General features: G+C 39.9%; 1 protein-coding gene across 1 annotated transcript; it reads right to left on the bottom strand.

Annotated features, from left to right (window-relative positions):
- Positions 1-904: 904 nt before the first annotated feature.
- On the bottom strand, positions 905-10,660 carry capgb (capping protein (actin filament), gelsolin-like b). The gene is made up of 9 exons (XM_010737165.3): positions 10,501-10,660; positions 4,959-5,152; positions 3,691-3,845; positions 2,912-3,070; positions 2,563-2,712; positions 2,212-2,298; positions 1,978-2,110; positions 1,519-1,610; positions 905-1,268 (listed from the first exon to the last, which is right to left on the bottom strand). The coding sequence occupies exons 2-9, from the start codon at positions 5,149-5,151 to the stop codon at positions 1,203-1,205; spliced, it is 1,035 nt and encodes a 344-aa protein (XP_010735467.1). The 5' UTR covers position 5,152; positions 10,501-10,660; the 3' UTR covers positions 905-1,202.
- Positions 10,661-12,479: the final 1,819 nt, after the last annotated feature.

The following is a 12,479-nucleotide window of genomic DNA, read 5'->3' on the forward strand; positions in this document are numbered from 1 at the left end:
TAGATCCTTTACCCAAGCAAGATGTATTAAGAGTCTCATAAGTACAAGTACTCATGCAAAGAAGTCTCCCTGTGTGCAAAATATTTAATCTATATATTATTATGACCGATGATTAATATGTAAGGAGCATTTTACTGTTGTAGCTGGTCAAGGTGGAATTATATCTACTTTATGCACTCTTCTATGACAATGCATCATGTTTTATAAACTTTACATGTTTTTAAATGAAGAATCTTTATCTGAAGTCTAAAAAGGACAAAACTTCTCTTTGCATATAATAATTCATGGAGTTCCACAAGGCTCTGTGCTTAGACCATTTCCATTAACCTTATATATGCTTCCTTTAGGCAACATTATTAGGAATCACTCCCTTAACTTTCATTGTTATACTCAAATATATTAATCAATCAAGTTGAATGACACTAGTCTAACTAAACTTAAAGTGGACATAAAAACAAGGATGACCTACAAGCACCTACCCAAACACCTCCGAAACTCTTTATCTAAAGATATAATCCAGCTCCCCTGCATCCATTTGGCACTATATAATAAAATTTGTATATAAATAAAATTGAATTGAAATTGAGTATAACATGGAAGCACTTTTACACAGGTACCTTGAGTTGACTAACCTCCAACCTCTTGATTAAACAATCTATCTATCCTTCATAATAAAGTTGTTTTTTTTAATTATATAGAGTTACATTCACTGCTGCCAACAGCAGACCTTGACTGTTAGGCATTATCATACTAGATTATAGCGTGTAGATAATACTCCTGCATCCATGCCAACAGAGAGGGCATAGTTTAAACGTATAAACAAAATGTTGTCATGTCACACATTTCAAAGTGAACTTGAAACACCTTGGCAACATGAGCTGCCAGGAAAAAGAAACGAAACCACTTCTTCTACAAGTAGCAGTTTCAGGGTTTATTTCTCAAATGCAGTCAAATTTGTGACACTAGAACCAATGTAAAAAAAAGAAAATCCAAACTAATTGACCTAAAGTTCATTTTTATATCTGAAAAATGATTCTACCAAGTCCAAAACAAGCTACAGCGTACACTGTCAGCATGGTACCTTACAAATATGTACATACAAGTTAATGCATATAAAAAAAATGGAAAAAGGCGCTGTGTGTTTTTTCAGATGTACAGCTTCTTCTTGAGTGCAGGATTTGTCAAATGTTCCCATGAAATGTTTAGTTCCAGTTCTTGAAAAACTGCTTGAAGATGATGGTCTCCTTCCCCTGTGGCAGAATCTCCACCTGCAGGGCAAAACACATAAACCTTTACAGCTTACTATATGCACATAGAGTGTATTTGACAAAGACGTTGCAGTAAATATGCTTGAGGTGAAATCCACATCTGTAACTGATTGTTTAAAAGTATCCGCTGCTGTCAAGGCTGCAGAGAGGGTGAGATAACACTAAGTGTGAGAGGAGCTTTTCTTTTTCCACAGGATTTAACAAATTTCTAATATTTAACTTTTTACGTTTTATACTTTATGAGCAGTACCTGTGTTTTCATCCTGGGGTACTTCATTTTGTCGATGAAGTTATCCGCCATCTGTAGGGCCATCCGCTTCTCCTCAGCGTTTGCTCCATTACCTGAATGAATGAATAACATTATAACTTAATTAGTAAGATTATAAGATGTAATTGTTGTTTTCAGTTCAGTTTGGGGTTTAAAAGTTTTTAAAAAAGTCTTTACCAGGAATAAAATAAAACTAGGCCATCTGAGAAAAACATTTAAGTCTTTGACAGTTTAGTCAAAACATGTATGAGATGCTCATGCGTGTAATGAGTGTTGAATTGAGTTGTGGGGCTGTTGTGTCCATTATTTTTCACACTGTTCATTAAAATTTGATCCGATTAGATACCGAATATCATGTCCAGGCATGTAACAACTATCACTTTCCGTGGTTTTGTATTTCAGGCCGGCACAAGTTTTCAGGGTCAAGTACTATTTCCTCACCTTTCCAGACAAAGATCTTTCCATTGGCGCCGTTATCCAGAATGAAGCAATCGTCACGAACCAGCATCTCCTTGCCAAACGGGCTCTTCTCCGCCACGTTGGTTATCTTCATTGAACCTGTCGCATCAGACACCTGCGGGGTAAACGCACACAAGTTTTAACCCTTACTTCATTAAAGCAGATGTATGTGGTAGTTTGATACATGGGTTTTTAAAACTCTGCAGATGAAGTTACCTTGTAGAGGGAGGCAGAGTTGGAAGCGTCTGCTTTGCTGTCCTCTTCTGGCGTGCTCTCTGCCAGCTCTGGCATCTTTCCCAGGACCTGTCCAGCAAACATAACAGGAAGCTCAGAGACCAGAAATACTACCAAAATGATTTCTTTATTTAAAATGTTTGATAGCATGTGGTGACCTTAGAAATCTTTGAGGAATACTCAGTTTTGTTATCCAGCATTTAGCAGGAAACCATACCTATACCTATACCTTATTTTTCTCTTAGTCTTAATATCTTCTGAATAAAATAGTCTCACTTGCAAGGAAACACATCTTACTGTAACACAATTACAAAAAAAAAGAAGTGAATTTACATTGAGCATCTCCTCCGGCTCTTCCCCCTCGTTGGTGTCCACGATCCGGGCTTTACCGTGTCTGTCCGTGTCACGAATCAGTGAGGCGATCTCACGCACTTTCTGCTTCTCAAAGATGTTGGCCTGCGACCCGATCCATGACACAATGACCTGGAAGGGCAAAGAAACAATGTTTCAATCATATTCGACTCGAGATGGGCCAAAAAGTCACATATAAAGATGCTGCTACCCATTTATTCAACTACCTACATTAATTTACAGGACACAATAACTAAATTATGAAAGATGAAAGATTAATCTGTGTATTTGTTTTCCTCTCAGTGGACACAGTTACAGTTTGAGTCCTCACCTCTCCAAGGTCAAGGATGAAGCAGTCCCCTTTGTTGAAGCTGCTCCAGGACAGCTCCACCTCCTTGGCACGGATGTTGCGTTTCCCTTTGATCTGGTACAACCTGTGCACCGTCCCGGAGCCCTGAGTCCTCCTGAAGCCCGACTCTACACCACCCTCCTGCGAGAGAAGCGAGATACTGATTTTAAAGACATTTTTTAGGTTTTTATGTTTTTATGTTTTATGTCCTGCTGGGAAATGTCTCTGAGGTCTTTCAGGTTTAACATTTCCAGCGTCTGTGCATAATGTGACATGGCTGCACTTTGGCACAGAGGCAATTAAAACCATGGCGCAGTAAAATGATAACAGGGATTTATACAGCAATAAAAAACAAGCACGTATAAATAAATAAATATGTCAAAGGCAACGCAGTTTCTGATTTATGAAAACATGTTATTCTGTAAGTTTTTTAAGCTGTTGCATGAAAACCTTGAGCCTTCAGTATGTCACTTTTATTTGTTCAATTAGTACACATCTTTTTTTTTTCAAGTCATTAATGTGCAAAAATGTCATGTATGAAGAATTATATTTCTAATAATACATTTTTATTCTATTTTACTGTTTTTATACTCTATTTATTTTGTCTTTTCTGTCTTGCTTCACATTAAGAAGCTTAACTCTGTATCTATAATTATAATCATTCTCATTGGGATGCTTTCCAGTAAATTATTAAGAGATTACAAATCATCTGAAGCTGAAGCATCTTTAAAGTGTCTGAATCAGGTGTGATCTTTCCTCACCTTGTAGCTGACTCCTCTGGGGAAGAGAGCCATGAACTCCGGGGACTCGTTGCCCTGAACCTGCCTGTGCTGAACGGGGTCACCGCCCAGGAAGTTGTCCAACTGGGTGGCCAGCATGGCACACGCCACCCGCTCATCTTTAGACGACTTCTCACCTACAAAAGAGAGGAAAGGAACTTTATATATGCTTATAAAGTTCAAAACTCCTTTAATGGAAAACTTTGTGGTTATTTAAACTTAATGTGATGGAAAACACTCAGTTAAGACACTGCATGTACAAAAAGGCCAAATCAAAATATTTTTTTAATTTGAATTTTCTCATAACTAAGCCATGCAACTAATAAAAGCATTTAACAAACTTCAACAAAGAAGGAGGAAGCTCAGGAGAAACACACTGGAAGACACACAAAACATTTGTAATTTAGCAAAGAGAAAGAAAACAGAAGTGTACAAGTACAAGTGAGAGGAGATATGTGAGGTCAGAAAGGTTAAGATGTCATAATACGAAGGACAAAAGAGCCGCTGACAGAGGTGATGGGTCATGGGGACAAAGCAAACAGTGTGTCAGCCAGCGGACGCACAAAGACAACACAGGGGTCATCGATTGTAAACACGAGGAGCAGGAGGAAGAGGAGGAAGAGAGCCCTCTCCAAGCTGTGACAATCAGCTTAGTGTTACCTAAGCACCGGATACATGCTGGAAACAACAGCCACATTTGAGTACTGTAACAGTCCTCCTGCATTTTTAATGGACCCCCGCTCAAAAAACATCCCAGTTTCCCCTCAGGACTTCTTTCCCTCTCATCATCCCTCTCTTCATCCAGCCTCTGCTCATACTATGATGCAGCAAGTCAGCGCTGTGTCTCATGTGTCATCACCATTAGTGGGGAAGGTTATCAGCTTTTCAGCCGCAGCACAGAGCCATGATGAGGTGTGTAGTGAGCACTTGAGTGAGTGAAATAGAAATGAGAGGGGTGTCCCTTCTCTTTACGTCTGAACTTGAACATTTCCAGAATATAAGTAGTAGTATTTGGCTTTCTTTTTCTTTAATAAATAAATTAAGCTGCCTTGATTAAATAGCAGTGAGCTGTCCTTAACGATTGATTTTGTACAAAGAGCTTTGGTCTCGAGTCAGGTTGCATAGCTGCATGCTACATAACCCTATTGTGTGTTCCCTTGCTCCTGTGATTCATTTAATTTGACTGCTCTCTCGTTGACTCTCAAGCAGTTAGACATGATGATACAAATGACCTTTCTCCAGTCTCTCACCTATCCACATGTGTAGGTCGGCTCCCGATTCGCCGCGGTTCTCCAGCACCAGGTAGGAGTCCCCGTTATAAAAGGCTCCCACCATGGAGGGATCCAGCAGCACTGCCTTCATCTTCTCCACCCTCCACACTCGGAGGCCCGGCTCCCGGACCTCTGGACCAAACTGACCCGGTGCCGCCTGGAAGGGGAGCATACTGCAAAGAGAAACCAGAAAGAAAAGACCTGTAAGAAAAAAGTGATGGACGAACTTTGCAGAGAATAGTGGGGGGCAATGGATGACAGTCAAATGGCACTACTTAGTCATACTTGGGAGACAAAGAAGTTGAGGATGTTGGCTGAAACAGGAAGTGTAAATACATATGGATGCTCGGGGACCTGTGGTTGGAGTAAGGAGAAGCAGGTACTGACACATGAAGGAAGTACCCAACCACAGTCAGAAGACTAGTGTTTGTTTTTAGACTTTATTACTGACATATTTACAAAAAAAAAAAGGACGTGTGTTGGGGAAAACGTGTTGAACTGAAAAGACAAGAACCTAAGACAGCTGCCTCCAAACCGCAGTCTCTTTAAGGACGTCAGAGTGGAGGATGTGGTCGATGTGATGAGTGCCATTACACTTAGACTTAACACAAAATGAAGGATTGTGTTGCTTGCCTAACATCCATGGGTTACATTACATCACATTTATGCAACCGACACCAAACACACACACACACATGAAACCAGGTGTGGCTATATGCAAGCTAGATCATGTCACAGAAAGAAATAAGCCAGGCATGGCTGCTTGAGTAGACTTCTGTCTGTCTCACAGCTTTCTCCACCCAGTCACACTGTAAGAAGAAAAAAAACCCCACAGCGGTTTTGGACATTGATATACATCAGTGTTTCAACAAACCACACCTCCGTCTCTTCCTGTCTTCTCTCATCTTGCTGTGCTATATTTTACACGACAGAGAGAAAGTGAGGTTCGTAAAGAGACGAGTTACTGTCGCCTTACTTATCAGCTCTTCTGCCAAAACTGAGATACACGCATTGTTTGGCTCCTTCATGAATACGCTTTTACACAAAAGAAATTAAAAAATGGGTCACAGAAAGAATGTGCACCTGTCTGAAAAAGAGAAAATAATCCCTGTTTAGTTTGCTACACATGAGCAGCAAACAAAACCAAAAGTTTGGCCTGAGTGATGCAAATGTGTGGACAAATTATTAAAACACCTTGCAAAACATTACAGTCAGTCATCCATTAACTGAATGTTACAACCTCTCTGAGGTATTTATTGAGGCATTTATACTCTGCATTAGTTTTAGATAAGCGTCCTTAATAAACCTGCAAGGGCCTGCAATATTTATACATCTAAATATTATTATTTTTGATTTAAAGTGAGGTGTCTGCACATAGATGCATAGTTACATACTAATACTAGTACTATTATATACATATGGTTTACATTGAGATATTTGTCTGTGTCGCTAGCTGTTATTTTGGTCCATCCTGACTTTGAGGTTATTTGGGTAGGAGTACCAAAGAACCGCCAGGATGGCGCCACTGTCAAGTGTGTTAATGTATGTATTACAGTGTATGTAAAAAGAGTCATGTAAGATAGGGTGTCCACAAAATGTGAGAAAATAGTTACATTGCCACAATGTTACATCAGAATTTCCCAAAGTGACATCTTATTTTGTTTGACCAAACAGTCTAAACAGTAAATATTCAATTCACAGTGAAACAAATGCGCACATACAACAGGTGTGAACGAGAGACTGTTTGACATGTTTGCTAAAAAAAATGACAAATAAAATCTTTAATAGAATCTGAGTTCAGGTTTGACCAAAGTTATGTAACGAACCGGAATATGCTCAGTTGTTCACTGACTTGATGAATTGAGCTGTATCAACTGATGAAGAACATGAGATGCAGCTGAAAGCACTAGAAAAATAAGGCTGACCGTGAGTTGTTTTTGAGTTTGAGAGTACATGTTTTAAGATCAAGAATGAGATTTCATACACAACCCTGACCCGCCTGACAACCCTTCCCTATAACTTCACTTTAAGAGCTTTCAGCTTTCAAACATGGTCTTCCTCAGCAGATAGAAATAATGCAGTCCATCATGTGACATAAGGTAACGTGACAACAGCAGTTGGAGTTAGTGCTCAGTTGTTTGATAACTTTTAGGTCATATGATTGATTAAGTTATTTCTCGCAACTGAGGAAGACCATATAATCCAAGTAAGTGTCCATTGAGTGGATTTTTAATCCATTTAAAACTTGTATTAACTTTTATTAACTTTAATTTAATTTCTCAGCACCAGATGATTGAAAAACACTTTTATAAAATCCTGTATTTCGTTATAAAACATCTGACACGATATATAAAAGTGTTTTGTGCTTCAAAGATAATCAGATCATTAAAATACTGGACGATAACGCACGATAACGTTTGAAACCTTATCACACCGACATTGCAGCTACGTGAAAAAGCTTTTCCCCTGCAGCTTTATGGCAGCTGCATGAGCATTACACATCCATATAATTATCATGGTGTTAAAATCAACATCAATATAATACGGGTGGGGCATTTACTGCATTATATAAGTCTATGTTTTTGGTGCCAGGGAGCAACTGTAACTGATAAAGAGGACTGCAAAACAAACAATTAGCATGATTATAGTGGTTAGAGTAAACTGAGGACACGGCTCTGCTATGTTATCTGTTAGAAATCTCTCATTAGGCAGCAGAAAAAGTTGAGACTATTAGTGCTAATCGTCAGCGTTGTGGTAAGTCAAACAGGATGTCAGCAGCAGTTTCACCCGTTTCCGTTTGTCTGGGGGTTTTCAGTTTAAAAGACAGCTGAACTATCTCTGTGATCGATACACTGATGCTGTTTACAGACAAGACAAAGATAGAGATGGTCATCCAATGCAGCAGATGATGATAGAAAATGGTAGAGGAGGTAAGGGAGCGGGGAGAAAGAGAAAGGGCCTGAGGCAGCTCATGCAGGGGCCCCCCTCCCGGTTAAAGTTACAATGCTTGGACAGCCACTCCAAGAGTAAATAAGGAGGCAGAGAAAAAGGCCCGATCCACTTAACTGTAAGATCTCTCCTGGTACCTCCGGCATGCTTTCTGACTCCGAATCCATTCTGCGTGTCCACTGGAGTGTGTGGGTGTGTGTGTGTGTGTGTGTGTGTGTGTGTATAGGTGTGTGTGTGAGTGTGTGTGAGGTTGTAAGGGATCGAGAGGTCTGGCGAGGAGGAGTGTTTGTGCTCACCTGGCCTGGTTAGCTTATATGTGGGAGGTAACTGGAGCCGGTGTGATGAAAGCCTACCTGCGGCCTGTGGATAGGACGCCGTGTGGGGGGGTAGTAGAGTCGGATTCCTGGTTCCTGGCTAAAGCTAAACACCAAGTGGATAATTACTGGAAGAGCAAACTGCTGGCTCATCCATCTTTCTGCTCTTCCTCCTCATCCTCCTTCACTCTGTCCCTACATACCCTCCTTCTACGCAAAGGTCAACAGACTTGAGATGAAGCTCCAAGCAAGCAGGGTTAAGAATTATAGCAATATGAAGTGACACCCCTCACCCTTGTCCATCAGCCCCATGTCACCAGTTTCCCTTGTTAATTCATGATCTCGAAAGAAAATATGACTTACTAAACACTTCACAAAAGAGCTGTGAATTCAAGAAGTGGAAGTCCTGTTCACTTTCTGCACAGACACACTCTAAGTTGGTGTAATTATACGGCTTGGATCAGCATGGAATCGTCCTGTTTATATTAATCAGCATAAAAGTATATATAAATATTTCGTTATTCAATAAAACAAAGTCGTGTGTACCTGTGTCAAAGATTTCAGTGAAACAAATATGACAAATCGACACAATTGAGCCTATGAAATACACTTTGGAGGTAATTTATGGACACACCCTCAATTTGGGGGCTCTTCTTCAGTAGTATAGCTTCAAAAACATCTTCTGTTATGTCTGTCTGCCACTGAGCCAATAATTTGCTGTATGAGCTGGATTTAATCTTTTAAAAACCGTGATTCTGGGGCGGCGTTTAGCTCAGTTGGTAGAGCAGCCGCCCCATGTACGAAGGCTCGGTCCTTGCTGCGAAAGCCCGACCTGTAGCTCTTTCATGCATGTCATTCCCCATCTCTCTCCCCCCACATTCCTGTCACTCTTCAGCTGTCTCTTTCAAATAAAGCTTGAAAAGGCCAAAAAACACAGTGAGAGAGAGATGGTGGAGTGGAAAAGGCCAAAAAACACAGTGAGAGAGAGATGGTGGAGTGATGCATGCTGGGAGCAGTTTATCACGCATGATTCAGACCAAATCAAAAAGCAGGTTTCTTTATGCTGCTGTGGTGTCGGCCGCAGGGGTACCCGAAAAATCGCAGTGACCTGAAAATGAGCCAGATCCAACATCACGCTGGAGTTGGAGCCAGTTTGATGATGGAGTTCAAGGACTAAACTTGTGTTCTGGCTTGGTTTATTTCATGTACCCAGCTTCTAAATCTGTGTCTGAATAGTTTCATTTAGGTTGTGTTTGATGGTTTATGAGAAAGAAAAAGGGAGAGAATGAGTGTGCGGTCAAGCGACATGAACAGTGGATGAGAGTGAGGGAGCACCGGTATGGAGAAAGTCCCCACAAACTGAGCTACTGCCGCCTGTGGAAAGCAATCATCCGGGGAAACAATGAAAGAAAACAAATGACGAATTTATAAGTGAGTCTTGATAAAGTTACCAAAGAGAAAACATTAACGGATTGAAATTTCGGCCTCGGCTACTGGAGCGGTCAGTGGTGTCCGGTTAAATGGAGGAAACATGGAGATGGAAAGACGGAGACAGAGTGGACAGGGGAGTTTAGATGGAGACACAAGGTCACAGATAGGCTACAGGGGTCACTGACTCAATCAGTCATTCATGCGTTGACAACCAGACAGAAATATGAGAGCAGACAATATGCCAGAGCAGCAGGCGCGGAGAGATCTGAGAGCTTATATACAGTGTGTGTGTGTTTGCATGACTGTGTGTGCAGCGTATATTTATGAGATTAGGAGACTGAAATCAAGACAGAGTGAAGCAGACGGGGAGAAAATGAAAGGACCTAAATGAATGTTGAATCACACTTTTTCAGCTGCAGGAAAATGTGTTTTTAATCTATTTCGAAAATCAAACTTACACAAGACACACCGAGGCTGTTGCCTCTTTAACACCACACCCTAACTTTACACCCCACCCTTTAAGACTTCAAGGAAGTTGTGAAACAGCTGCGAAGAAGACCAGGGTGATGTGTAGGAAGGTAAGTGAGACAGGGACAGAGTGGGAAATGGAATTAAAGGTCCGATAGCAGAAGTGCAACTGAGAATAAAGCGCAGAGTTTGAATGGAAAGATGTTTTCGGAGGCAAAAACAGGAGGTCCATTGTTCTGTTATGAGATTCCTCAGCTGATTTTCAGGAGGAGGAATGTGATGAGCAAACAGGGAAAGAGGAAATAAGTAAAGAAACTTAACTTGTGCTGCAAAATGTGCAAATAAAAGTTAAGACTTACCTTGGAGAGTGAGTAAGCGGTGGGACACAACACGTCTGAGCAGAGAGTGGAGAGGGAAGCAGTCATGCAAGGACAAACACGTCTTTAAATACACAAATTCTTTCCCCCTCTTTCACACACACACACACATGACATATTTCCTTCCTCTGTCTCCGGCGGTCTAAGCCCAGCCCTGTGACTCGACAACAAAAGAAGCAAAAAGTGCGGAAATGTGATTCAGTCAGGGCTTGAAGTGGAGCGTGGATTCAAATGCAAATACTACTGTAAGAGCTGTAAAGCTGTTTGATCGCGTTAGGAAACACAAAGATGAGGTGATACATGAACACAAAATTACAAAACAATGTTCACTCATGAAGTGCGGGTTTGTACTTTCTAGTTTATAATACTTTATATGTCTACTCTCTTACTTTTCAGGGAAATGTCTGGGGTGGGAGACAAAAAAATATATTTAAAATGCGGACTTGGTTTCATTTCTGTTGAAAAAGTTCAAAGTCTGAACAAAAAAGCAAATATTTGAGACATGTTCAGGATTCATCTGGCAGTCTGGCCCCTATGTTGGGAACCTAAACTAACTAACTGTATATAAAGTCACTTCTTACAGATGTGTCAGTATTAACAATCTAATAATGTCATATAAAATCAGTCACAGGGGACATTTTACTGCAAAATAAGTAGCTACTGAGAGAAACTTTGTCTATTTAAGGGTGTTACACAAAATGCTTATACATACTGTACACAACAATTTTACAATATTTCACAAGCAGACAGCAAGTATGAGTATATAGATCTTGCACTGATACACTGATACTTCCTCCACCCTGGCTTTCTAGTATCTCGCACATTAACCCTTCTCACAAATGACTCAACATCACGGTCTCCACAGTCGGTAAACGTCACTACAGCAACCGGCCCAAACAGTCAGTAGCCATGCATGGATTCCCCCGGTCCAACACGCCCACATGTGAAGGAGGCACAGTGTGGCATCGTTATGCGCTCATGTGACAGAAACCTGTGATTCATCATTTCCACATTTCCACAGATCCCAAACCTCCACAGTGAACAAACAAGAGGTCAACACCAAATTGTTTGTTTGTTATTATCCACGGATGGATAAATCTTGTTAACTGTGAGTTGACTGAGTTCAACTGTCTTGAAGCTTCTGTTTTTAAAATGTACTGAGTTAAAGATGTAAATGTTAAGGACCTAAAAGTACCACTGAATCAACTGGATTTCACTGGATAATCTCAGTTAGCACAATTAAAATAAGAAAATATGTAAACTTTGAAACAAAATTAATAAATCAAATCAATATTCATGCAACAAAAGATTCTGAACTTATTCTGTTTCACAGTTTGTATTACAGCCTCTCTGAGATGTTAAGTTTAAATCTCATTAAAAATGTGTTAATTTGCATTCCAGAAATATGAACACTAAATGAAGTCGAAGTTTTATTTTGCTGACATATTAGAGTCAAAGGTTTTTACAGAGGGAGTTCTCATTTTATCAGAAAATGCTACCACACGTTGACACATTTTAAGGAATAAAATGTTACATAAATAAGGTTATGAATGATATATGCACACACCCCTCTGTAAAAAAACTTCAAAATATACTGTAGATAGGAATAAATCTGGAATATAAGTATAATGAAGTGGAGATTTTATAGCTCAGAGTCAGAGTGACACTACAAGTGAATAGGGTATAACATTTAACTTCCCCATGTAACTTCCCCAGTTGATTGCATACATTTATAAAAAATAATTATTTTTGTACTTCAAGTTATCTGAACTATTAATGCTTTTCATTTGGTTAATTCTACAGACATACATAGACAAAGTGAAGTAAAATAAATATCTAAATGTTTATTTTGGGCATTTTTTTTCCACGTGTCCAAAAGAAGATGTTAAAATTGATAAATGTTTTTGCCTGTAGTGATACCTGAGAAAATAGGAAAATGGTTTATGTTACACTGTGTGATA

This window comes from Larimichthys crocea, chromosome XIV (genome assembly GCF_000972845.2).
Source record: "Larimichthys crocea isolate SSNF chromosome XIV, L_crocea_2.0, whole genome shotgun sequence".
Lineage (NCBI taxonomy): Eukaryota > Metazoa > Chordata > Actinopteri > Sciaenidae > Larimichthys > Larimichthys crocea.

Excerpts from the sequence above, each read along its gene's own strand:
- capgb (XM_010737165.3), bottom strand. The coding sequence starts at position 5,151 with ATGCTCCCCTTCCAGGCGGCACCGGGTCAGTTTGGTCCAGAGGTCCGG. Across the intron at positions 3,071-3,690 it reads CCAGAGGAGTCAGCTACAAG|GAGGGTGGTGTAGAGTCGGG; the intron begins GTGAGGAAAGAT and ends CTTCTCTCGCAG. Across the intron at positions 1,269-1,518 it reads ACCCCAGGATGAAAACACAG|GTGGAGATTCTGCCACAGGG; the intron begins GTACTGCTCATA and ends TTTGCCCTGCAG.